Source organism: Hemitrygon akajei, chromosome 6 (genome assembly GCF_048418815.1).
Source record: "Hemitrygon akajei chromosome 6, sHemAka1.3, whole genome shotgun sequence".
Lineage (NCBI taxonomy): Eukaryota > Metazoa > Chordata > Chondrichthyes > Myliobatiformes > Dasyatidae > Hemitrygon > Hemitrygon akajei.
Window position 1 is genome coordinate 139,320,413 of NC_133129.1, and position 27,167 is coordinate 139,347,579.

General features: G+C 40.6%; 1 protein-coding gene across 6 annotated transcripts in view; it reads right to left on the reverse strand.

Annotated features, from left to right (window-relative positions):
- The window catches only part of saxo4 (stabilizer of axonemal microtubules 4), a 152,548-nt gene that overhangs the window by 99,039 nt on the left and 26,342 nt on the right, over positions 1-27,167 (reverse strand). For 4 of the 6 annotated variants that reach the window (XM_073049368.1, XM_073049370.1, XM_073049369.1 and 1 more), the window contains exons 2-6: positions 18,201-18,323; positions 13,834-13,951; positions 12,859-13,012; positions 9,050-9,178; positions 3,644-3,701 (exon numbers count right to left, since the gene is read on the reverse strand). In XM_073049368.1, coding sequence (XP_072905469.1) covers positions 3,644-3,701; positions 9,050-9,178; positions 12,859-13,012; positions 13,834-13,951; positions 18,201-18,306 — 565 coding nt within the window. In that variant the 5' untranslated portion in view covers positions 18,307-18,323. The remainder of the gene's footprint in view (positions 1-3,643; positions 3,702-9,049; positions 9,179-12,858; positions 13,013-13,833; positions 13,952-18,200; positions 18,324-27,167) is intronic. The other 2 variants (XM_073049372.1, XM_073049371.1) reach the window with 1 other exon arrangement.

Sequence of the window (27,167 nt, forward strand, 5' to 3'; positions counted from 1 at the left end):
CCAGACAGATCTGTGGAAAATCTCTTGAGCACCCTCTCTAAAGCTTCAACATCCTTCCTATAGTAAGGCAACCAGAACTGAACCCAATACTCAAAGGTGTAGTCTAACTAGGGTTTTATAAAGCTGCAATATTACCTCTCAGTTCTTGAACTCTATCCCCTAACTAATGAAGGTCAACATACCCCTTCTTCACCACCCTATTAACCTGTATTGCAACGTTGAGAGATCAATGGACATGAACCCAAAGATCCCTCTGTGCCTCAATGTTAAGAATCCTGACATGAACCCTTCCAAACTGAAACACGTTCAGATTCAACTCCAGCTGTGACATTGCAGCTCTGCATCCTATCAATGTGCTGTTGTAACCTACAGCAACCTTCTATATGATTTCATCACTGCCAATCTTCATGCCATCTGCAAACCTATGAACCCACCTTTCTATTTCCTAATTCAAGTCATCTATAAAAATCACACAGAGCAGGAGTTCCAGAAAAATCTCTGCTGAACACCACCGGTCACCAACCTCCAGGCAGACAAATTTCCTTGGATGCCATGCTGCCTGACTTTCTGAAAGAGCTTCCCACAGGAATGTTGTCAAGTGCTCTATTGAAGCCCACATCCACTGCTTTGCCATTATCAATCTGCTTTGTCACTTCCTCAAAGAATTCAGTCAAGCTCATAAGACATAACCTGCCCCTCACATAGCCACATTGACTACCCCTAATTAGGCTGTTTCTCCAAACGTTCTTAAATCCTGTCTCTAAGAATCTTCTCCAAATACCATCCACTGTTGTAAGAATCACTGGTCTATAATTTCCTGGACTATTCCTATTACCCTCCTTGAATAAAGGAATAAGATTTGACACCCTTCAATCCTCTGGCACTACTCCTATGGCCAGTTAGTTTTGCAACTTCCAAATCTGACTCCAAAGCTGTGCCTCAGTGTCAATGTTATTGTGGTTGGGCAGCAGTGTCTATAGAATATTCCCAATAGAGTGACTACTCTCTTCTGTTTCTTACTTCTATCCACACTGACTCAGTCTCTCTAGGATATCCTCCCTTTCAAAAGCTGTGATACTATCCCTAATTCAGAATGCTATTGCCCCCATCTCTTTTACCTTCTTTCTTGTATCTTTTAAAATATCTAAACCCAGGAATGTCCTATAGCCATTCTTGCCCTGGTGACAGCCAAGTCCTCTGCAATGGCTTCATTGGAGCTCCATGTAATGACCCATGCATATTCTATGATCATTACCCTTGTTCTTGTTATTTCTTGCTTTAAAATAGACACATTTCAACCTATCAAACCAATTGTAATTATGCTTTTTCCACTGCCTCTCCTTCCTCACACTCTCTACATTCTATCTTTACACCAACTGCTTTAGCTGACCTGCCCATAAGGAGTTTGGTCTCCCTTGAGTCCAGGTGTAATCCTTCCCTTTTGCACAGGTCATAGCTTCTATGGGAGAGATTCCAAAGATCCACAAATCTGAAACTCTGCTCACCATACCAATTCTTCAGCCACACATTTATCTGCTAAACCATCCTATTCTTATTCTCACTGGCAAATGGCACAGGCAGCAATCCAGGGATTGCTTTGATGTCCTTTTTTTTTAGCTTTCTAACTAGCTCCCTATATTATCTTTTCAGGACTTAATTTCTTGTTCTACCTGTAGTATGTAACTGGTACCAATAAGCACCATAACTTCTGGCTGCTCACCTTCCCCCTTAAGAATGCTGTGGACCCAGTCTAAGACATCCCTGACTCTGCCACCTGGAAGCCAACGTACCATCCAAAAGTCTTCATCATGTCTACAAAATATCCTGTTTGTTCCCCTAACACTACTGCCCTCCTCCTATCCCCCTTTCCCTTCTGAGCCACAGAGCCAGACCCAGTCACTGCGACTTTCCCCGGTAGGTCGTGCCCCCCATCCAAAGCAGTGTTATTAAGGAGAATGACCACAGGGGTACTCTGCACTATTTACCTATTTCCTTTCCCTCTCCTGACTGTCACCCAGATGCCTGCCTGCTGCAACATAGTTGTGACTACCTCCATGTAGCCCTTCTCTATCACCTTTTCATTCACTGTATAAGTTGAAGGTTATCCAGCTCCATTTACATATCATGGTCGATAACGAGCTGTACATAGATGTACTTCTTGCAGCAGTAGTAATCAGGGAGACTAGAGGTCTTCCATATCTCCCACTTATTGCATGAAGAGTACATCTCTGACCTGTGATCAATTCTCACTACTCTAACAAGCATTAATATACAACAAAAGAAAGACCTAACAGAAACCGCAAACTAGCTTTTCCCTCTTCTAGCCAAATCCTCTTAAGCCAAAGAATCAGTCCCCCACTCTAACCCTGTCCCATTCACGCAATAACTGTTCCGATAATGGCTGCTCCACTTAAACCCAACTTCATTTTATCGGCTTTGCCAAGTGTTCATTTGCCAAGTGTTCATTAACCAAGTGCAGAAATTCCCAACAGGTCTCGTTCACTTTTTAAATCTGGCACTCAAATTTTTGTTTCTGTATTCTCAATCTCTGCAATCTTTTCAGAAGACTGGAAAATTACAAATATCACTCAACTCCTTACAAAGGGAGGGAGGCAAAAGGCAAAAAATTACAGGCCAGTTAGCCTCACCTCAGCAGTTGGCAAGATGTTAAGAGTCTATTATTGAGATGAGGTTTTGGGTATTTGAAAGCACAAGATAAAATAGGCTGAGATCCACATGGTTTCCTTAATGAGAAATATCGCTTGACATATCTGTTGGTATTTTTTGAGGAAATAAAAAAACAGGATAGACAAAGGCGTATCAGTGGATGTTGATTACTTGGATTTCTGGAAGATCTTTAACAAGGTGCTGTACATGAGGCTACTAAACAAGATCAGATCCCATGGTATTACAGGAAAGATACTAGCATGGAGAGAAGATAAGCTGACAAAGAGTGGGAATAAAGGGGGCCAGTGACTAGTAGAGCTCCACAGTGGTCCAGCTTTGCACTATATATTAATGATCTGATTAACAGACCCGGTGGCCTTGTGGTCAAGTTTGCAGATAATACAAAGAGAAATGGAGGGGCAGGTAATGTTGAGGAAGCAGGGAGTTTGCAGAAGAATTTGAATAGATTAGGAGAATGGGCAAAGAAATGGCAGATGGAATACAGTGCAGGGAAGTGTACAGTCATTCACTTTGGTAGAAGGAATAAAGGCAAAGGCTATTTTCTAAACATGCATTCAGAAATTGGAAGTCCAACAGGACTTGGCAGTAATGGTGCAGGATTCCCCAAAGATTAACTTGCAGGTTGAGTCAGTGGTAAGGAAGGCAAATGCAATGTTAGGATTAATTTCAAATGGCGGATCAGACTCAATGGCCGAATGGCCTAATTCTGTTCCTATAACTTAGAGTCTTATGGTCTAAATTCTTTGATGTTCTTAAGTAGTAACTGAAATCAGTTTGATGAAAAGCAGACCAGTGAGCCAGGTTGTTGCCAATGGAACAAAGTTGACAAGGATCTACTCAAGTCTATGGTTTCAGTCTGCAATATTACTGCATTTATAGTTGCTACAAGAACAGATGGTTCAGTTCTGTGTTTTAACATACAACAATAACATTTTAACACTTTTGAATTACATACCTGATGAATGCAGCAGCTTATATTTAGCATTATACTCAGTAGACATATAGAGTGGTCCCTGAAATGATAGAAAAGAAATGGTCAACTCACTTCAGAAGCCTACAGGGAGACATTCATTCTGTGTTGTTTGTTATCCTTTACATCTTCCGTCCCAAAATTTAAATCTGTCCCCCGGTACTGAAACCAACTGCTAATGAAAACACCTTCCATCTATCTACCTCATCTAAGTTAGCCCTGATCTTGTACGTCTCTGTCAAATCACCTCTCAACCTTATCGCTCCTTTATACATAGTGTTACAGTAGCTATTTGAGGCTTTAGCAAGGAGAGGCTTGAATAAGAGAAAATGAAAAGCAGTAGGTAGATATATAGATATTTTCCCACCAGTTTATTTACTGTTTTCTTTCTTCGTATTTGCAAAATTAGAACAGTAGGGATGCAGGCAGGATAGTTGAATGCTCAAAATATGCTGGAGGAACCCAAAAGGCCCGGCAGCATCTATGGAAAAAAGTACAGTCAATGTTTTGGACCTCTGCAGATGTTTTCTTGTTTGATAGTTGAATGCTCTTCTAGTGGGATGTGGGAAGGCAGAAAGAACTCCAGGTGCATCCAGCTGCACCTTCTAAAACTCTGTAATAAGGAGTTGGAGCTGGAAATGAAAGAACTCTGGATCATTTGGGAGGCTGAAGTGATGATAGACAGGACAAACAGAAAGGTAGTCACATCCAAGGTCCAGGACACAGGAGACTGGGTGACATTCAGGAAAGGGAAAGGGATTAAACATCTAGAGCAGAGTACCCTCGTGGCCATCCCCCACAAAAACAGACATATTACTTTGGATACTGTTGGGGTGGGGGAGTAACCTAGCAGAGGAAAGTCACAGCACTCAGATCTCTGGCACTGAGTCTGGCTCTGTGACTCAAAAGAAAAGGGGGAGGAAGAGGCGAGCTGTGGTGATAGGGGATTCAGTAGTTAGTGGTACAGAAAAGAAGTTCTGTAGACGAGAAAGATTCCCAGATGGCATTTGTCTCCCGGGTGCCAAGGTCTGGGACATCTCAGATTGTGTCCTCAGCATTCTTAAGTGGAAAGGTGAGCAGCCAGAGATCGCGGTCTGTGTAGGTACCAATGACAGAGGAAAACAGAATGATGAGGTTCTGCAAAGTGATTTCAGGGAGTTAGGTGCTAAGTTAAAGGACCTCTAGGTTTGTGATCTCATGTTTGCTACCCATGTCATGCGCTAGTGAGGTCAGAAGTAGGAAAATCATGCAGTTTAGAATGTGGCTAAGGAGTCGGTGTAGGAGGGAGGATGTCAGATTTTTGCAGCATTGGGCTTTCTTCTAGGGAAGCCAAGACCTGTACAGAAGAGAAAGTTTGCACCTAACCTGGAGAGGGAATAAATATCCTAGTGGGAAGGTTTGCTAATGCTGCATGGGGTTGGGGGGGGGGGAGTTAAATTAGAGTTGCAGGAGGATGGGAACCAGAATGCCAGAACAGATAGTGAAGAGGTTGTGAAGACAGATATTGTTAATACCTCAGACCGTCATCAAAAGGTTGAGCATGGTGCGACTAATGTCTGAGCTATATATATTTCAATGCAAGAAGTATTGTAGGAAAGGCAGATGAGCTCAGGATCAACACATGGAATTATGATATTGTAGCCATTAGTAAGAGTTAGTTGCAGAAGGGGCAGGACTGGTAGCTCAGTGTTCCAGGGTTCCATTGTTTTAGATGCGACAGAGCAGGAGGGATTAAAGGGGGAGGAGTGGCGGGAGCAGTCAGGGAAAATGTCATGGCAATACTCAGTCAGGTCAGACTGGAGGACACGTCTAGTGAGGCTTTATGGGTGGAATTGAGGAATAAGGAAGGTACATCTACAGAGCAGGTATAGGCAAGTAGGTACAATTGAGGTACTTATGGAGTATAAGAGATGTAAGGGAACACTTAAAGAAATCAGGATGGCTAAAAGAAGACATGAAATTGCCCTGGCAGACAAGGTGAAGGAGATTCCTAAGGGATTCTACAACTACGTCAAGAACAAAAGGATTACAAAGGACAAAACTGGTTCTCTGGAATGGTAATCTATGTGAGCAGCCAAAAGGGATTGGGAAGATCTCAAATGGAGTTTTTGCATCTGTGTTAACTCAGGAGATGGACGCATGAACTATAGGAGTGAGGCAAAGCAGCAGTGAGGTCATGGACCTGATACTGATTACAGCAGAGGAGGTACTTGCTGTATTGAGTACAGGAGATGGGATGTTATGTTGAAGTTATAAAAGACGTTGGTAAGGCCTAACTTGGAGTATCGTGTGCAGTTGGGGTCACCTACCTACAGGAAAGATGTAGGTTGAAAGAGTACAGAGAAAATTTACAAGGATGTTGCTGGGACTGGAGGAATTGAGTTTTAAAGAAAAACTGAACAGGTTAAGACTTTATTCCTTGGAATGTAGATGATTGAGGGGAGATTGAATTGAGGTATTCGCATTATAACTATAGATGGAGTAAGGACATCAAGATTTTTTCCACTGAGGCTGAGTAGGTCATGGCTTAAGGGTGAAAGGTGAAAAGTTTAAGGGGAACATGAGGGGAAACTTCTTCACTCAGAGGGGCGTGAGAGTGTGGAATGAGCAGCCAGTGCAGCAGTGCATGTGAGCTGGAGTTCAACGTTTAAGATGTTTAGATAGGCACATGGATGGTATGGAGGGCAATGGTCTGGGTGCAGGTTGATGGGAATAGGCTTGGTATAGACTAGATCAGCCAAAGGGCCATTTCTGTGCTGTACTTTTCTATCATTCTATGAGAGCATCTTCATTTTCTCCAATATTTCCAGTCATTGACAAGAACTATTATACAACATTCCACTTGTAGTCTATTCACAATTTTATCTGAGTTCAACATAACTTCCTTTCCTTTATTCCACGCCCCTATTCATGACTCCCAAGTTCCTAGATGCATTAGTAACTACTCTCTCACACTTTGACTCTGTTTGAGCCATCCTTCTGTTATCACAACTTTACTAAAATCCCACTTACAACCAGTCTGAGCCACCGCTCCGTTTGCTTTTTCACACGTGCATTCCAAACTTATTTTTGTGTTCTTCAGAATTGTTCCTCATCTGTTTTCATCCTATACGGCGGTACTTCCTTCTCCGCTACTCTGTGACTCTTGAATTATTTTTTCCAACATTTTACAATCGTTTCTCTCACCTATCCCTTAGCCAATTTAGTTAAACCCATCACAAGCATGCTATGTTAAAGCTCAGTTTATCACCCATATTTGTTTGCTGAGCCCCAAGAATCCTGCAGTTTTTCCAAGAATTATTATGCCTGATCTTCAAATATTTATATTGATTAACACGTGGCACCAGATATACGTAATAGAGAGATAACATCAAGGTCCTACTTCTTAACTTTCTCTCTAGCCCCTTAAATTCTGAAATGAGCATTAAAAATTAAAAAGAATGGAGTTACTGATAAAAACGAACAATCCTGATGGTTACAAAGTTAAAGCAATGCCAAAAAGTTAATGAAATACTGTTAGTGTTTAATCATCAGACAATTGGATAGTTAATATGAAAGTAAACTGTCTGAAACGCTCCCTTCTAAAAGCGTTTTTTTCCCTCTGAAGAATTACATATAATGTCAGAATAAGGTGGCATGGGTTACAACATATGCTCCAACATTAACTTCCTTTAATATAGTATCACTAATGTAATAGAAATTTCTCCAAAAGCTTCACGTTTGTTTCTAACTAAAAACAAAACTTTAAGGCCAAGATATTGGAAAAAGATCAAAAGATTTATCTAAGAGGAAGGTGTTAAGGAATCCATTGAAGGGGGGAGGAGTAGAGACTAACAGAAAGCAGATCCAGTACCTGGGACCTTGAGAGCTGAAGGTCATATTTCCAGTGGAAGAGAGTTTATAATGAGGAATCAGGCAAAATAAAGCAAAAAGCGAGAAGTAAAGGAATACAGGTGTCTTGCAGGGATATGGAGCTGGTGGAGATTGAAGAGTAGGAAAGGGAGAGGTTTGAAAATAGTAATGAAAATTTGAGGCATTGTTCAGCACAGTGGTGCAGCGGTTCATGTCACATAGTTCCAAAGTTTGACACTAACTTAGTTGTTATTTGTTTTCCTGTGACTATGTGAGTTTGCTCAGGGTGCACCTCTTTCCACCCATATCCCAAAAGACATGCTGGAAGGTTAACCAGCTGCAATATATTAACCCTAGAATAGGTGAATGGCAGGAGAATCATTGGGAAGAAAATGAACAGGAGATTGAGTGGGAGAATGGACTGGGAGATGCCATGGACTTGATGGGTCAAATGCCACTGAAGTTATAAGAACATGAGAAATACAAGTTGATATAGGTCAGCAGGCACAGCAGTGATGACTGAATGGGAATTAAGTCATGGGCTGTCGAACATACACAATTCAATGTTTAGGGAGCCAGACCAAGGTCAGCCTGGAGTGCATTTCCATTGCAGAGTTCAAAGGCAACAAAGTCTTGGGTGAGGATTGCAGCAACGGATGAGTAAGGGAGGGGTGATAATAACAATATAAAGGAGATGAAGCAGATGATCTTAACTATGGCACAAAAATGAAGTGTGAATCTCAGCTCGAGATCAAATATGACACCAAGGTTGTTAACAGTTTTGTTCTATTTCCGACCATTGCCAGTTAGTGCAACAGAGTCCACAGCACTGAAAGATCTGTGATGTAGAGAAACGATGCAAATTGGTTCTTCCCAATATCACGCAGTGGAAATTTCTGTTTATTTAGGATGTCAAACAAAGTGGTTCTTAAAAAATAATAAAAAAGAAAAAAGAAAAATAATAATAAAGGGTTGAGAGAAGGAGCAGTGAGAACATAAAACTTGGCCAATTCCTTGTTATGCATCAATGTTAAAATTCATTTAAAATGCTTCTTCTTTTCTTTTTTTAAGTGACATCATGGAACATTAAATTCTAAAAAAGGTTACAAAATAATAATATCTTGCTCAACAGTTGACTTTTATATTCTGCATTTGAGCGGAAATATATCTTACTTGAGCATATTGTTGACCTTGTCCCCTTAAAGACCAAATGCAGGCCATACGCATTTTTCACTAGACACATGCATTAATTAAAGCAATACAGCTTCAACCAGTGCCTGTTGTTCTTGATACTGGACCCCATGGATGTGAGTGAAGTTAATCCAAGATAGTCAGTCCTAAATGAACTTTGGAGTCTGGATAATAACAGCGTGAGCACTGCATGAAACCTACACCCTGTCACACATAGATTGATTGTACAACCCAGAATATGTAGGTATTCACGTTTTGCCCTCATGTGAAGTGAATTTTGGAGAATAGTTGGTAACTAGATCAAGTACATCCACTGTGTATCCACCAGCAATGACATTCTCTACTTACATGACCTCTATTCTCTTGCATCACTGGGTCCTTTGATTGAATTTGATGTAGTAATGGTACATGCTTGGGCTGAATTCCTGTGATAAACGATGGTCCGTGATCTTTCGTATCAGTATGAACCTCTTTCATCTGTGTGACAGAGGTGAAAAATCAACTAACCCACGTTATAAATGCAACATTTCATAAGCCTGCAGAGTTAAAGGCTAAAATACATCAATCAGTCCTTGATTTGCTGAAATAAAAAATATAGAAACCAAAACCACTCATATAAAGTGTTATTTGATTAGGATATAAAATATCTAGGATTATCTAAGTGGTCAGACCCAAAGTTTGGAAAAGTTGCTTATACTCTTCCAGCCCTCGAAGTTCTCAGACTCATGACAATCAAATAGCTGCCAGTGCTGTAAATCTGAAATAAAAACAAAAGGTACTGGAAATATGGCAGTATAGGCAGCACCTGTGGTTATGGAAAGGCAGTTAACGGTTCAGATCTAAGAGTAGGATGTGAATGAGGTCCTGACAGAATACTTGTCATCTGTATTCACCAAGCAGAATGACATGAAATGTAGTAAGTTCTAAAAGGGAACTGTTACAAGTTTAGACAGTGTCTGTCTTAAGGGAGCAGGGTGCTGTAAGAGAATGCATAAGAGGTGATAAGTCCTGGGTGCTTGATGAAATCTATCCCAGCATTCTATGAGAAGCAAGGAACAAGATACCTGGTGCACCTCACAGAGATTTTCAGCACTTTTCTTTAGGTTTTGTTAGGTGAGGTATTGGGAGGTTGTTAATGCTATTCTGTTTTTTTAAGAAGGGCAGTAGGGCTAATACCTCACCTACAAGTTAGTGAGCCTTACATCAGTGGTAGAGAAATTACTGCAGAAAATTCTAAACAATGGGATTATGATATTTGGAAAAGCAAGGGCTGATCTGGAATAGTCAGTACAGATTTGTGCAAGGGAAATGTTGCTTCACTAATTTGATTGAGGTATTAAAGAGGTAAATAAAGAGCCTGATAAGGGAGGGTGATAAACTGGCCACTGGGGCTTCTCTCCCCCCTGACCTGAGCAAGCAATACCTCAACTCCTTTCTTCTTCCCCATCTAGTATCTGTGTTATTATGGGTGCATAATAAAGAACTTCAACTCCAGTGAGCAATACGAGGGGTTCACCAGGAACCAGAAGTTACAATGGTGACCTAGTGGCACGTGCACATGGGGTTGAGCAGCAGTTCAGTGATAAAATGTTCTTACGTAAACCCACGCCAGGTTTGTCTTCATCAGGAACAAATATAATAGGATCTATTGCAGCATCTTTGAAAGAGTTTATGATGTTACAAACTCAGTGTTGATTTACATTCTATATGTCAAACACTTCTATTAGTGAAGTAACCCACCAAGCAGCCTATCACTGGGATGGGAAAAGGAGTTGAGGGGAAACCCAAGGGTACAAGAGGAAATTAAACATATGAAAATCCCATAATGAACAGCACCAGAGATTCAGCTCACTTGCTCTACAGAGCAACAACACTACCTGCTGCACAGCAACAACACCTACCATATACAACATCTGGTGTTACTATTTAGGACACTATTGTTTCTGGATAATCAATTCCAGACAATGTCAGGCACCCCTATACCTGTGCTGTCTGAATTTATTTTTTTTTTCTCTCTATTTTGCTGAGATTTTTCTCTCAGGTGGAATTAAAGTTCACTCAAAAGAAATCAATTGTTCTTCCATTTCCCTACTCTAGTTCCTGGTGGAGAGAAAAAATGCATGCATTTACTAGCTCCTGATGGATCCAAAGCTCTTTCAGAAGTCAAGAAAGAGGTATGAAACTTGTTGCTTCATGATCATTTTGTTAAGAGTTTATAGAACAAAGAAAACAGGAAAAGAACTGTGATATAAGTCTACTAGTTGAAAGAGACAGAGGATAAAGATGGTACAAAGCATAAAACAGCTATTTTTATACCACAGAGATAAGAAAATTTTCATTCATATCCATAGATAAGAACTAACCAATTTTAAAGCTATTATTCAATAATGCAGCACCATGTTAACAAATGTGAAAGCACTTATTCACTTTCTGCAAAACTTTCCAGAATTATACTTTGTATAGCCAGTGGAAGCATATTAAACAGCTATGTGCATATAAGAACTACTTAAAATCCAAGCGTATAATTCATTGTTAAAATGCAAATAAAATAACAAATAAACAGTCTAACCTAAGAATTAAACAGTTGATTTCACACACAACACAAGCTTTTCTATTTCTCCACAAATTACTGTTGTACTCTGAGCATTCTCCAGGTGATGAAAGGAAGTGTTGCATGCATTCGTATGTGGGAGCTAAGTTTTCCATCATGCAACAAAAATAAAAATAACTGAATATTTTGAATGGTTTTTTTCCTAATGAGAAACAAATTTTGCCTTGCAGGTTAATTTAGACAGTGGAACAAAATGTTGATCCAAAGAGTTGTGGAGAATGTTTATATCTTCGCGTTACTGATGTCTGCTCTTTAGCCCTAAGTTCTTGGAAGTCATAAAACCAGATCTTTGGAGATGGAAAATATAAAGATCAGCAATATGATCTTTCTTTAAATTGCCTCAGTGGAATAAAACAAAGTGTTCTTTCCATGTTGGTTACAGTTATTAAATTTCAACTTTCTCTGCCAAAAGAGTAGTTATGTTTGCAGCAGTTAATATGACATTTTTTGTAAATTTTAGCATTCCTTATTATGAAATATTATGGCATTAGCACATGGGAATCTGTTTTCTTTTCCAGTTGCAGATGGTGAGAGAAGATTACAAAGTGTATTTTACATATGCTGCTGTAACACATGTTCAATAATTGTTAGTCTGCTAACATAATTCATAATGACTTAATCAGGTTGAGCTCGCAAGCACACTCAAAGCTTTATATTGGGAGCTTGCATCGTAAACTGAAAAATGGCTTGCCACCAAACAAGCCTATTGAAAAAATTTATGCGTTCTTTCACAGATAATTAGTCACATGTATAGAGGTTTCATAAACAAGCAAGTTTCCCTGGATCCCATGCTTCTTGACTTTCTGAATGAGCCTTCAATGGGGAACCATAGCAAACACATTACTAAAATCCATATACACCACATCCACTGCTCTATCTTCATCAATGTGCTTTGTCATATTCTCAAAGAATTTGATCAGGCTCGTTAGACATGACCTGCCCCTCACAAAGTCATGCTGACTATCCCTAATCAGACTGCTTCTCCAAATCCTCATGAACCCTGTCCCTAAGAATTTTCTCCCATAATTTGCACAATGCTGAAGTAAGGCTTGCTTGTCTATAATTCCCAGTGTTATCCCTACTCACTTTCATTAACAGAGGAATAGCATTTGCTACTGTCCAATCATCTAGTACTATTCCTGTCACTAGTGAGAGTGCAAAGATCATCACCAAAGGCACAGCGATCTCTTCTCTTGCTTCTTATAGTAAACTGGGCTTTATCCATTGGGCTCCAGGAACTTTCCTTGTTCTGCATATAAGATAGGTTCAGTACATTGAAATAAACTGAAATTTCTCTCTAGGAGCCCGATGCAACTCAGCCCAACTTTCCAAGAACACCTTTTCCTGCCTTATTTTTATATTTGACCACTTTCATGCTTCGGTTTCCCATCAAAAGATGCTGAATTGCTGCCAACTTTATGTTTAATTTGTATTCCTCAGTCAAAACTTCAAACAGAATCCGGATCCAGAATTAGAAAAGAAAAGTAATTTCTAACCAATTAACCACTAGACCCAAAAGCTTTTCAAATTTTGAATGTTTTCTTACATCTTTGAGGAATGGGAAGTTCAATGGCTTTGTCCGCATGAATCCACTGCCTATGGAATGTAACTTGTGAGGAAAATCTTCTTTTCCATCTGGGTGTCCATAAGGAACAAAGTGTTTCTTTATTACTGAGAGATAGTTATCCTGTAAAAGTTGCCTAAAGGGAACAGTACAGAAAGATAAATTAAATATTTCAAGCTATTCATCCCTACATAAATAATTTCAATCTGTTGGCCTGTTGTTTCCTGAATGCTACATTCTGCATTGCTTTGCTCTAAGTTTTATTTTCCAACTATGTGTCATCTCCATCAACCTGTCCATGAACCAGAGCCATGAAAGATTCTGCCACCACCGGAAATCTTGAACAATACCCATAAAATGCTAGGGGATCTTAGCATGTTATCCATTCTTACCCAAGGACTGGATTGTCAAATTTGTCTATAGAGGAGGTGTAGTATAGGACAGGTCTTATATTGCCTATAGAGGAAATTAAACTGTTGCTGTTTCAGGCTATGTCTTGAAGGGGTCTCGGCTCAAAATGTTGACTGTTAATTTTCCTCCACAGATGCTGCCTGACCTGCTGAGATATCCAGCATTTTGTCTGTGTTAACCTGCTTGTGAACTTCTGTAATCTTCTTAATAGCTGGATAAACCACATATATTATTGTACAATTAGACCCAGAGCAAACTCACTCATTCCATGAGGAGGATGTACAAAGACTCCTTACAGAGGATGTTGGGATTGAACTCCAAGGTCCAAAGTCACGACATTAATAACATCACGCTAACTGTTATGCTACCAAGATGCATAATGGTGTAACTTGTCACATAATGGTGCTGGATACCAGGAACATTCTGTACCTTTCACCATTTTCTGTTTTTACTCCTAATTCCTTCTGACTCAGATTATCAAGATCAATAAAATTTTAATGTTTTGATATATTATTCAATCAACTGCATTTATTAAGGTCCTCTTACCAAAGAACTGGATTGTCAAGTCTGTCTATAGAGGAAGTGTAGTGTAGGGCAGGTCTTATATTTGTGACATATCCTGCTCCAGAATGCACACCTGTCCTGGGTACAAAGTGTTCATGACCTAGAAAACAAATATATTATTGACTTGATCTTTGTCTTTTTTTTCTTTCCTGCTTCACTCAATCTCCCCAACCTAAAACTGCAAGATCATAAAATTCTCCATGAATGCCACTGTAGTTTATCAGTTGATTTTCAGATGTAAAACTTAATTAGTGGAGGTTCAGGGTGAATAAAGTATATCCCTGTTATCTTTCCAAAAATTGACAAAAAGCAAAGCTACAAGTAGAAGCATTTGAAGATGCAGTTTATCCATAGAAAATGATTTGATCAGCTTTCAGCTATGTCTTCTAATAAGTTAAATGATGTGTGATATTAATAACAATCTCATTAAAGTTATGCCTGCCAGGAGTGCATATCAGCAAAATGCCCAATCAAAGGCCATAATTTTAAAAGTAATTTGCCTACACTGCTGGCAGGCATGGTAAAACTTTAGAAGCAGCAAAAGTAAAAAAAAAAGGATCCTGTTTCTACCTGATAAGTTGCCACTGGAGAATACTTGAAGAAACATGCATTTTGTATTAGCAAGACTTGTAAACACAACACAAACAAATCCGAATGATCTTATAAAGCATTATAAGTAAACATAATTGAATCCAGGGATGCAAACCAGTATTAAACCTTCAAGGTGGAATAAATAATGTAGCATAGGAACTGTGCAGAGCAAAGGTGATGATGTTCCATTCACTTCAACCTCTTCCAGTTCTGATCTCTGCTGTAGAAGGGTGTTTTACAACTGCCAATCTTCATCATCTCATCTATGCATCTAGTCTTCACACCAAAGTCTAGAAATTTACTATCATCAAGCAAGTGTTCAACCAAGACTGGATGTCGGATTTGGCAAGGTGGGACTATACTGGATAATTAATACATCTGTTAATGTGCCACTGGACAATTACAATAACATTGTACATGCTGTAAGATGGTGGTTGATTTTCACAATGGTTCTATGGAATTTATTAAAGCTATTGCATTGATAATGGTTTGATGGGTTTTCTCCTGGTGGATTGGATGCAAACTAAACAGAATAAGTATGAATCTAAATAATCTAAACAGTCAGGTTTGGCACACATGTGCACTGATAGAAATTCCCCAGAATGGTCACTTAAAAAAGCACAGGTTTAATAAAATCATTAACCACCTGATGTTTGCAGATAAAAGACTTCTTTGGTCTGAATAGCTTTGCATGTGTTTTGTTTCATTATTTTGCATTTGACTATAGTTATGCAGAGAAGTGCTAAAATTTCTATTAATATTACAGATGAGCCTACGTATCATAGGCCCGGGTGCCACCGATGCTCTGCTTGGTCACTTGCAAATCTATGTATTTTCCAAATTCAGTAAGACTTTTTTTTGATAGAACACTAGACTATTGGTTGATCACCTCTGAGTGAACATAGGTGAAGTTTGACAGATGGCTGAATTCCCTCCCACACACTCCAAGAACGTTCTCTGGAAATTTCACACCATAGTCCCAGACCCAAAAGGAAGGGTCTCAACCCAAAATGTCAACTGTCCATTTTTGCTCCACGGATGCTGCCTACCTGGCTGAGTTCTTCCAACAGCTTCTTTTTTGTTCCAGATTCCAGCATCTGCAGATTCTTGAGTCTCCACAGTAACAATCATTGTTTAAATAAATACCAATATCTGAATGTAACTTAATCACAAACAAGTGAAAATCTGTAGATGCTGGAAATCCAAGCAGCACACACAGAATACTGGAGGAACTCAGCAGGCCATTCAGCATCTATGGAAAAGTGTACTGTCCACGTTTTGGCCCAAAACCATTTGGCAGGCCTGGCCTGCTGAGTTCCTCCAGCATTTTGTGTATGTTGTTCTGAATGTAACTTGCTAAACAACACTGTAGTCCAGATTCATTCTGCCCTATGAATAGTGAGAGAATACTCCAATCTAATTCAGGCTTCCATGAATAGGAACAGAAGAAGCGAGTTCCATTTCAGAATTGTAATTAATCCCTTACTTCAATTATAAGTACTGGTAACTTGGAAATTATGATAACACGCTCATTGTAGATCATGACCTTGATCTAACTTGAAGTTCTATGCACTTTTGCATTTAACCTAGCTCCTCCCCGTTCACTCCACTATTCTTTCCTAGGTCTTCCTCATCCGGAGGCTTCTGCTAATCTGAATACTGAATCATCTGAATAATCTGAATAGTCTAAGTGATCTGGAAACACCTGCTGACCTGATCAAAAGGCAATTGTCAGTAGCTGGGGCAGGGTAATGATGGATCCTGCTATTACAGAATAGATGATTGTGTTCTGCGGCTGCTGGGTGTGGTGTGCCTTGCAGAATAAGTGAGTGTACAGTGTGCTGGAACACATTATGTCAGATAAGAATAGTGATTCTCTAAAAGTAGAGTGATGGGTATATAAGTAACACACACAAAATGCTGGAGGAACTCAGCAGGCCAGGCAGCATCTATGGAAAAGAGTGTAGTCAATGTTTCGGGCCGATACCCTTCAGCAGGACTGGAGAAAAAAAGATGAGGAATAGAGTTAAAAGGTGGGGGAAGGGGAGGGAGAAACACAATGTGATAGGTGAAACCAGGAGGGGAAGGGATGAAGTAAAGAGCTGGGAAGTTGATTGGTGAAAGAGATACAGGGCTGGAGAAGGGGAATTTAATAGGAGAGGACAGAAAGTCATGGAAGAAAGAAAAGGGGGAGCAGCAACAGAGGGAGGTGATGGGCAGGTAAGGAGAAAGGGTGAGAGAGGGTAAAGGTGATGGGGAATGGTGAACGGGAGGGTAGATGGACATTCTTTCTGGGTAGCTTCCACCCTGATGGCATGAACAACAATTTCTCGATCTTCCGGTAATGCCCGCGCCCACTTCACCCATCCCTTTTACCCTCTTTCACCTTATCTCCTTGTCTGTTATCACCTCCCTCTGGTACTCATCCCCCCTTTTCTTTTCTTCCATGGCCTTCTGTCCTCTTCTATTATATTCCCCCTTCTCCAGCCCTGTATCTCTTTCACCAATCAACTTCCCAACACTTTACTTCACCCCTCCCCCTCCTGGTTTCACCTATACCTTGTGTTTCTCCCTCCCCTCCCCCCCCATCTTTTAACTCTACTCCTCTTTTTTTTTCTCCAGTCCTGCCAAAGGGTCTTGGCCTGAATTGATGACTGCACTCTTTTCCATGGATGCTGCCCGGCCTGCTAAGCTTCTCCAACATTTTGGGTGTGTTGCTTGAATTTCCAGCATCTCCAGATTTTCTCTTGCTTAGGATGAGAGTATTTAGGTCTGAACAGTGCAGGAAGCTAGTGAGAGATAGGATTAGTAGACCTGTCTACTAACCTCAAGTGAAATCATACTACCTTTCCCAGTGCCATGTTCATTTACCTAATCTATATCTGGTTCTTCTACTCATAACATTGACCTCCTCTCATTCATGCCTCTTGGTACTCCAGGATGACTCCTAGGTCACTGAAGACAATGGACCTCTCTCCCCTCTTCCCACAAACCAAGTTGTTTATAGAAAAGTCAAAGAACAGGGATACAGTCTTCTGCCAAGTTTCACCATAGTTAACGACAGTCTTTTTGAAGGCTTGGAATTAGAAATTATGATAATCTTTCATTTAAGTGGTGAAGTCATGGCTTCAGGCAGCACTCACTGGTTTCAGTATCTGATTGCCTCTTGTGGATAAGAGCTAATGCAATAAATAGCATGCTTAGTGTTTGATGGATGCTACCATCATGCTAATGAAGTGGGAACACAAAATCTGTGTCAAAACAATACAGGTTAGCTGTACATCACAATGTCAGCACTTATTTCCAAACACAATCCAAGTTTCTTTTAATCTGCATCAAAAAACATGATTTTACCCAAACTTCTGAGGTATGGACCCATTGCACTTCTACCAACAGAGAGTTCGACTAGCAATTTTCTGTGATCTGTGTGCCTCATTATGGTTAGGTGTGAGAGATATGAATAATAATTATCTGGCATTGCTCAAAGCCATTTTAGAAAGGGATCATAAATATGTGACAGAAAATAATGTCATCATTGTTGGGCTTGTTTTGAATTAAGCCTTAAGAGATAGGTTCATACCAAGCATTGACAATTAACCAAGCATTGTTAAATCAATGATCTTAGATCACCTATACTGGGACTTGACATACTAACCAATTTTCAATTGTGGATTCTTAGCACTGAGCTTCTAGCACTGCACACTAACCTCTTCCAATAAACCCTCAGTAGCACAAAGGATCACACTGCACTCTCTTACCATAGGAAGTTGAATATGTTGTGGAGTAGAATTTCATGGGATCGACATCTGCTCCAAAACTTGTCTTTGTATAGTGAGGTGTGCTGTCCACAGAAATCAAAGCCATTTTGCATCAACTGTACTCTGAAACAAGAATGTTTTTCAAAAATATTAGTATGGATCCTCATGGCTGAATTTATTGAAACTGTTGGAGCTTTTATCAGACTTCAATCCATTTGGCACCCATTAAGATTTTCTGATTTGGATAACACTGGTATCTGTATACTACCTAATTAACAATCAAGTATCCTAAAATTGGGCTGTAATGATTTTTTTTCTGAGTAGATGCAATACTTTCCTTTCTAACGGTCTACCATTTAGATATTTCCTTGTCATGTAACCTGGGCTGCTAGCCCACTGTAAAGAAAATGGTGGGAAATCATGAACAAGGGAACATAGATGCATTTAAAACAATCCTTGATAATGGTACAGCCCAGATCATTAGGTATATTTAAGGTGGAGTTAGAAAAAAATTTCATAGAATGTGGAACTGGAAATTATGGGGAACTGGCACAGAAGATAGATAGATAGATAGATAGATAGATAGATACTTCATTCATCCCCATGGGGAAATTCAACTTTTTTCCAATGTCCCATACACTTGTTGTAGCAAAACTAATTACATACAATACTTAACTCAGTAAAAAAATATGATATGCATCTAAATCACTATCTCAAAAAGCATTAATAATAGCTTTTAAAAAGTTCTTAAGTCCTGGCGGTAGAATTGTAAAGCCTAATGGCATTGGGGAGTATTGATCTCTTCATCCTGTCTGAGGAGCATTGCATCGATAGTAACCTGTCGCTGAAACTGCTTCTCTGTCTCTGGATGGTGCTATGTAGAGGATGTTCAGAGTTATCCATAATTGACCGTAGCCTACTCAGCGCCCTTCGCTCAGCTACCGATGTTAAACCCTCCAGTACTTTGCCCACGACAGAGCCCGCCTTCCTTACCAGCTTATTAAGACGTGAGGCGTCCCTCTTCTTAATACTTCCTCCCCAACACGCCACCACAAAGAAGAGGGCGCTCTCCACAACTGACCTATAGAACATCTTCAGCATCTCACTACAGACATTGAATGACGCCAACCTTCTTAGGAAGTACAGTCGACTCTGTGCCTTCCTGCACAAGGCATCTGTGTTGGCAGTCCAGTCTAGCTTCTCGTCTAACTGTACTCCCAGATACTTGTAGGTCTTAACCTGCTCCACACATTCTCCACTGTCTAAATCAGCCATGATCAGATTGAATGGTGGGGCAGGCTTCAAGGGTCTGGTGGAGTATTCCTGCTACTACATTTTGTGTGTTCTTGTTGTTACATTTCCTTGTTTTCTTTCTTCTTGTCTTCCAGTCGGTCAGTAGATTTTGTTTAAGGTGTTCTGCTCTCATCATTGTTTTGGTAAGGTATAATAATGACCCATAGAGAAGTGCAAGTTACAAGTTTAGTTTCCAATCTTTGCTTAATTAATCAATCTTAACTGAAGAAAATCCCACTATTTTCCTTATTGCTTTGAAAATTCATTGGAGCCCTGGGCAATCACGACTGCTCTTGAAGGAACATTAACACGAGTAGTTGCTCGGGTATAGAGAACTGTGGGTTATCTAGCTGCCATTTGTCAATGAATCTTATTGCATGCAAAGATTGAGGATGTAAAACATTAACAATTTCTCTGCACAGATGCTGATTGATTTGTTCCTTCCAGCACTTTTTCTTCCATTTCCTGTTTCTAGCTTCCACAGCATTTTGTTTTTGTTTTGTTGTGAGCGCTGATCTCGGTCTACTGTGTATAATGGGCAAAGAGGCCATGGCACTCAAATATTATGTTAGCTCATTAACTTTCAACACGGTTCTGAAACCTTCCCTAAATTACTTCTTCTTGCTTGCACTTTTCATCTCTTCCTTAAAAGAAGTGATGTTCGTGCAGTGGATAAATTGTGTGGGCTAAATAGCGAATGTCTGTCTCTGAGGTCTGAATTTTAGATATAAGAATTACTAGGTGAGGGTCTGTAGTGGAAGCACCCTGATAACATGCCTTCTATTTTTGTTTTCAGTTTTCTTGTTGCATTCTTTCCTGAGCCAATATAGTTTATTTTGTAAAAGAGCATTGGAGTGGTAGTTTCTATTTACTTTTTAAAATATATGAAGATATCAGTTGGTGATATGGTTCTGCCTGCTTATTCTGCCCTTTAATAACTACATCAATATTACTAATCTGGAAATACTTAATAAATGCCGTGAGATTACCTGCCTCTATTATCCTCTAGGGCACTACATTCCAGATTCTAGCCACTCACTTGGGTACAAAGTTCTGCATCAGGCCCTCTCTAAATCTACCTTCCCTAGACCTATGCCCTCCAGTGCTGCAGATTGGCTTTATTCATCACATATGCATTGAAACAAAGAGTGAAATGTATTGTTTGTGTCAACAACCAGCACAAAATTGAGTATGTGCTGAGGGCAGCTCGCAAGTGGCACCATGCTTCCAGCACCAACATAGCATGACCACAACTTACTAACCCCAACCCGTACATCTGCAGAATGTGGAAGGAGACTGGGCCACGTGGAGCAAACCCACACAATTGCAGGGAGATAGGCACACCCTACAAACAGTGGCAGGAATTTAACCTGGATTGCTAGTGCTGTAAGAGCAGTACTCTAAACACTACGCAACCGTGCAAATAAAAAAAAGCAGAGAACTATAGATCAGTCAGTCTATCTTCTGTGGTAGGTAACTTACAGGAGGGAATTCTTAGGGGCAAGATATAAATACATCTGGAAAGAAAGAGGTTCATTAGGGGTAATCAGCATGGCCGTGTGCATAGACATCATCCCTTAAGGACTTGATTGAGTTTGTTTGATCAGATGACCAAGAAAGTACTGCAGCTTTGAAGGAATTGTATTATTCAACAACAATGAGGACAAATTTTAATACTGTTTTAAAATATTTAAATGCAGAGCAGGAATTAACATAGTAGAGCCATGTGTGGCAACAGTAATTTTAGGTGCTCCAGATTACAACATCTGTAGTTAATGGCATCTCCAAAAAATGTTGATAAATGAGCAACATTAAGCTATACCATTTATTATCTTGAACAAAGCTAAAAATAGACCTTGAAACTTGCCTCTGAAAGGGAGTGTGTGTGTGTGTGTGTGTGTGTGTGTGTGTGTGTGTGTGTGTGTGTGTGTGTGTGTGTGTGTGTGTGTGTGTGTGTGTGTGTGTGTGTGTACGTACAAATCATAAGTCTGCAATCAATAGATACAATGGAGGAAAGAACTAACATCTTGAACCGCTTAAGATTAAAGGGGGAAAAAAAGTAGGAGAAAAATGGGGCAGGGAAAATTACTTCAATAAATTAATATCGCTCATTTCAATAAAGAGTTCTTTCCATTTATAGTTGTGGTGCCAAACATCTTTACACAGCAGCTTTCCTCTTAAAATGTACCTCCACAGCAGACAATCTGCACATAACTTTACAGCACACTTCAGAATAATGGCATTTCACTGGAATTTTTCCAAGAATAGTTTATTTATTTTTTTAAAAATCTATTGAATTCTCTTCCTGTTGCATATACACACAAATATTTAACCGATTTTGTGATATTTCTTTCACTTGAAGATAAATCATTTTCAGATGGAATTCTATATTTGTATAAGAATATAAACATAGAAACTATGTTCAACCTTTCAAATCTCTTTCACAGACTAATGAACAAGAGAAAACTGGCTGCAAGCTTCTCCACCAAAAGCCGCCGAAGAAAACTTCACAATTACCACTTAACACCCTTCATTATTGTTGGTTCCTTTCTCCTTTTAATGGAAGGGAAAGGAATGATTTTGTCAGTCAGGGAGAAAAATGAAAAAAAAATCTTGAATGTATTTAATTAAAGCAAAGTAATTTTGAAATCACTCTCATTGCCTTCTGAATTTTTACTTAGGGAACAAAATGAGAGGCCGAATTCTAATGACTGAGCTAAGTCTAATCACTTTATTCTTTTATTTAAAGTCTACATAGTACAATTTAATATTTTATCTGCTTGGCTGTAGTCTTTTGACAATGGTTTACTTAAATGAATTGAGCAATCTTTCCACTCTACCACGCAAGAGGGCAAATGCAGTACCACCTGCCAGTTCCCTTGAAAGTCACACATTATTCTGACTCAGAAGTAAAATGTTCCTTTACCATTGTTCAAACTAAATCAAGGAATCCCTTTTTCAATAGCAATATGGGTTCACCTTCAAAATATAGTCTACAGTAGTTCAAGAATGAAATTCACCATCACTTTCTTAGAGCAATGAGTCGTGGCCATTAAATTCTGGCCTTGCCAGCAATGCCCACATTCCATTTAATCAAATTTTTAAAATTATAAATGAAAACATTACTCTTATCTGTCAACTAATTCCTTAAGTGCATGTCACTCTATTGTCTTAAACACCATTGCCAAGAGTTTATTAAAGTGTATCTAAAACTGCTTGCAAAGATTTGTTCTTCACAGTCATTACAGCCAAGTAAATTTTTCACACCATGTTTCTTGGACCTAGATGTAGCAAAGCAGTAGAGAAAAGGAGCTTGATACGAGATCAGAGAAGGCAACAAAACAAGCAATGCCAATAGACAAGTAATTAACACTTGAGCCACAAAAGAGATAATGGCTGCTTTTTAAGCTTCTGAAATCTAAAATGAAATCAGAAATAATGGTATTTTTGAAGGATATGAAGGAACAAGGTTTTTATTGCTCTATGAAGAGATATGATGACAGGATGTAGCCTGTCCACCAAAGAAAGAAAGAACTGGATGTCGCAATCATCCTAGGTCATACTGAGAAGTAGCTTAGGGGAGACAAGCCTGGTAGAGGGAGGTGGGTGAGTCTTGGGCTCCAGTCACTGAAGAATCAGTATCCCACAAAGTAGGTTAGGACACCAGAGACAGATTTAGGTTTAATTGCTGGGGGGTGGAGGGAGGTAGTTGGATGTGTTGAGATGAGCCAGGATATAGCAATGCGGTATGGAAACTGAGTTGAAATTATACCAGTAACCAAGAAGAACTGGATCAGCTGCAATGACAGCTATTGGTCAGTAGCACTCAATTCTCAAAGTGCTTTGAGAGGTTGATTATGTCTAGAAATAACTCCTTTCTCAGAAAGAACCTCAACCCACTGCAATTTGCCTATCACCACAATAGGTCTATGGCAGAAGCAAGCTTGTTGACTCTTCACGCGACCTTGGATCACCTGGACAATTTAGATACCTATGTCAGGATGCTGTTTATTGACCACAGCTCAGCATTTAAGACCATCATTCCTACAGTTCTGAGCAAAATGCTCAAGGACCTGGACCTCTACCTTCCTCTGCAAATGGATCCTTGACTTTCTAACCAGACGACTGCAATCTGAGTGGACTGGAAATAACATCTCCACCTCACTGACAGGCAGCACTGGTGCACCTCAGGTAAATGTGCTTAGCTCACTACTCTACTCTGTCTATGCCCTTGACTGTGTAGCTAGGCACAGCTCAAATGCCATCTATAAATTTGTTGATGATACAACTATTGGCTGATTTCAGATGGTGATGAGAGGGAGTACAGGAGTGAGATTTATTAGTTAGTTGAGTGGTGTCGCAGCCACAACAATGTACTCGACGTAGGGCCAAAGAACTGATTGTGAACTTCAGAAAGGGTAAGACGAGGGAACATGTGCCAGTTCTCATAGATGAATAAGAAATGGAAAGAGTGAGCAACTTTAAGTTCGTGGGTGTCAATATCTGTGAGGCTCTGTCCTGGACCCAACATTACAAAGCAGTTACAAAGAAGTCATGACAGCAGCTATATTTCATTAGGAGTTTGAGGAAATTTGCTATGTCACCAAAGCCATTCAAATTTCTACAGAAGTACCACGGAGAGCATTTTAACGGGCTGCATCACTATCTGGTGTGAGGGGTGGGGGCACTGCTGCATAGGACCAAAATAAGCAACAGAGAATTGTAAACTCAGTCAACTCCATCATGGGCACTAGCCTCCATAGTATCCAGGACATCTTCGAGAAGTAACGCCTCAAAAAAGCAGTATCTATCATTAATTTTCCCATCACCTAGGTCATGCCTGTTTTCATTGCTATAGCCAGGAAGGAGGTACAGAAGTCTGAAGGCATACACTCAGTGATTCAGGAACAGCTTCTTCCCCTCTACTGTAGTATTTCTGAATGGACCTTGAATCTATGAACACTACCTCACTACTTTTTTATTTCTATTTTTGAACTGCTAATTTAATTTAATTATATATATACTCAAATTAATTCATATGTTTATTCTATTATCATATATCTGGTAACTTCTACTTTACAAAAAGACCACTCGACAACTTGATGGCCAAAAGAGCATCTTTATCTGGGACGGGAAATGATATTTACAATACAGAAGCTTCCAGGTACCTCGTGTGGCATGGGTGAAGAAACTATATACAATGCATACTGGGAGTAAAAAGAGCGGAAGTAAAGACCCCGCCAACCCCGGATCCCGCCTCTTGCTACCAACAGCTTCCCGATTAGTATTAACTTACTTTTAATAATACTCACATTACAACACTTCTCCCCCTTTAAAACCCAACATTCCCCAAATATAGAAGAAATGGGAAATAAAAACAGTGGTATCATTAGCAGAAGGTTACCAATACAAAACACCTAAAAAACGTGGCAAATTCAACATTCAATCTAACAACAAAAAAAACTATCCAATCAAAGATTCAGTCTGTCAGGAGGTTTGCGAGGGTGCTGCGATCTACGCACTACCCCCGGTGACCCAGCAGACACCGCTGGTGAGGATGTTTTGGGTGGATCTGGTGTTGGGGACAAGAGAGGGGTCTGTGTGTCCGTGTGAGAACGTCCATCCTCTTCAGGGGACCCCGACCCCTCTGCCAGCATCTCTCCCTCTGGCAAAGTCACTGGTGGACATGCTTCCCCAGTAGTCTGTCTCATCACACTCCATGGAACTGTCTACCTCTGAACCGGAATCATGACACAGGCGCACATGGTCCTGATTGTCTGCAGAAAACACGCCCATCGGTCAGTTTAACAACATAGGAGACTGGACCACTCTGCTTAAGAATAACACCAGGTAGCCATTGCTGATTGTTTCTCAAATAGACGTTGTCATCCGGTTCTAACTGTCTCTCTCGCGCATGTTGATCATGTCCCTCCTTCTGCTTTTCCTGCTTTCTCTCCACTTTTGCCTTCATGTCCGGGCGCAGCAGATCTAATCTTGACTTAGGCCTATGCCCCATCAGCATCCCTGCTGGAGTGCGTGCAGTCGTAGTCTGTGGCGTGAGGCGGTATTTAAACAGGAAACGTGAAAGCCGGGTACTAAGAGAGTCCCCTGTCATCCGCTTCAGGTCTTCCTTCACTGTCTGAACAACCCGCTCTGCCAAACCATTTGAGGCTGGGTGGAAAGGGGTCATCCGAATGTGACGAATGCCATTCTGCTGCATGAACTCACTGAACAGCTCGCTGGTGAACGTCGGGCCATTATCAGTGTCAGGCAACCCGTGGACTGCAAACACTTGCCTGAGTTTGTCTGTGGTTGATGGGGCTGTGATGTAGCTCATGATGTGAGCTTCGATCCATTTGGAATGCGCATCTACCATTACAAGAAACATCTGCCCCATAAAGGGGCCAGCAAAGTCCAAATGTAGCCTAGACCAGGGGTAGACTGGCCACTCCCATGGGTGCAAAGGAGCCAGTGGTGGCATGTTCTGATTGGTCTGACATTGTGTGCATGATTTTACCTTGTTCGCCAGATCCTGATCCATTCTTGGCCACCAGACGTAGGATCTTGCAAGGCTTTTCATTCGAGACACCCCCTGGATGAGTCTCATGAATTTCCTCCACTAACTGTAAATGGCCAGGGGGAGGCACGATGACCCTCGCCCTCCAGAAAATGCAACCATCCTGCAGACTCAGTTCTGTCTTGTGTTTGGCATAAGGCCTCAGTTCCTCTCCTTCCACGACTCTGGGCCAACCTTGTACAAGAAAAGTCTTGACTTGAGACAGGACTGGGTCCCTCTCTGTCCATTGCTTGATCTGGGTCGCCTTTACAGGTGTCTCTGACAGCCTCTCCAATGAAAACACAGTCTCTGGAGGCACATATGTAGTAACAGGCGTCTCAGGTAAAGGGAGTCGACTCAGAGCATCGGCGTTTGCATTATCCCCACCCGCTCTGTACACAATAGTATACTGGTAGGCTGACAATGTGAGAGCACAACACTGTATCCTGGCTGAGGCTAGCGGTGGGATGCATCTGGTCTCATTAAAAAGGCTCATCAGTGGTTTATGGTCTGTATAACTTGTGAATGCATGTCCATAGAGGTACTGATGAAAGCATTTGACCACAAAATCAATGGCCAGACCTTCTTTGTCTAGCTGTGGCTATCCCTTCTCAGCAGCCATCAGGGTACATGAAGCAAAACCAATAGGCTTCTCTGAACAGTCCTCCATTACGTGTGAGAGAACTGCCCCAACTTCATAGGGCAAAGCGTCACATGAAAGAGTGATCTCCTTGTCTGGGCCATAGTGAACAAGCAGCTTTGCTGAGTGCAGGAGTTCTTTCACTTCCTCCTGCTCTTCACCCCACTGCCACTTAGTGTCATTGTGAAGCATCTTGTACAGTGGGGCCAAAACCTTTGAGAGGTCCGGAAGAAACTTGCCATAATAATTCACCATGCCCAAAAATTATCTGAGTTCAGTGACGCTCTTGGGTCTTGGGGCCTCCTTGATAGCTTTCACTTTGTCCTCCACTGGGCAGAGCCCCTCAGCTGTAATCTTGTGTCCCAGGTAGGTCACACTCGGAGCCAGGAACACACATTTTCCACATTTCAATCGCAGCCCTGTGTCTGAGAGCTTCTTCAGCACCTGTTCTAAGTTAGCCAGATGCTCCCCCTCAGTG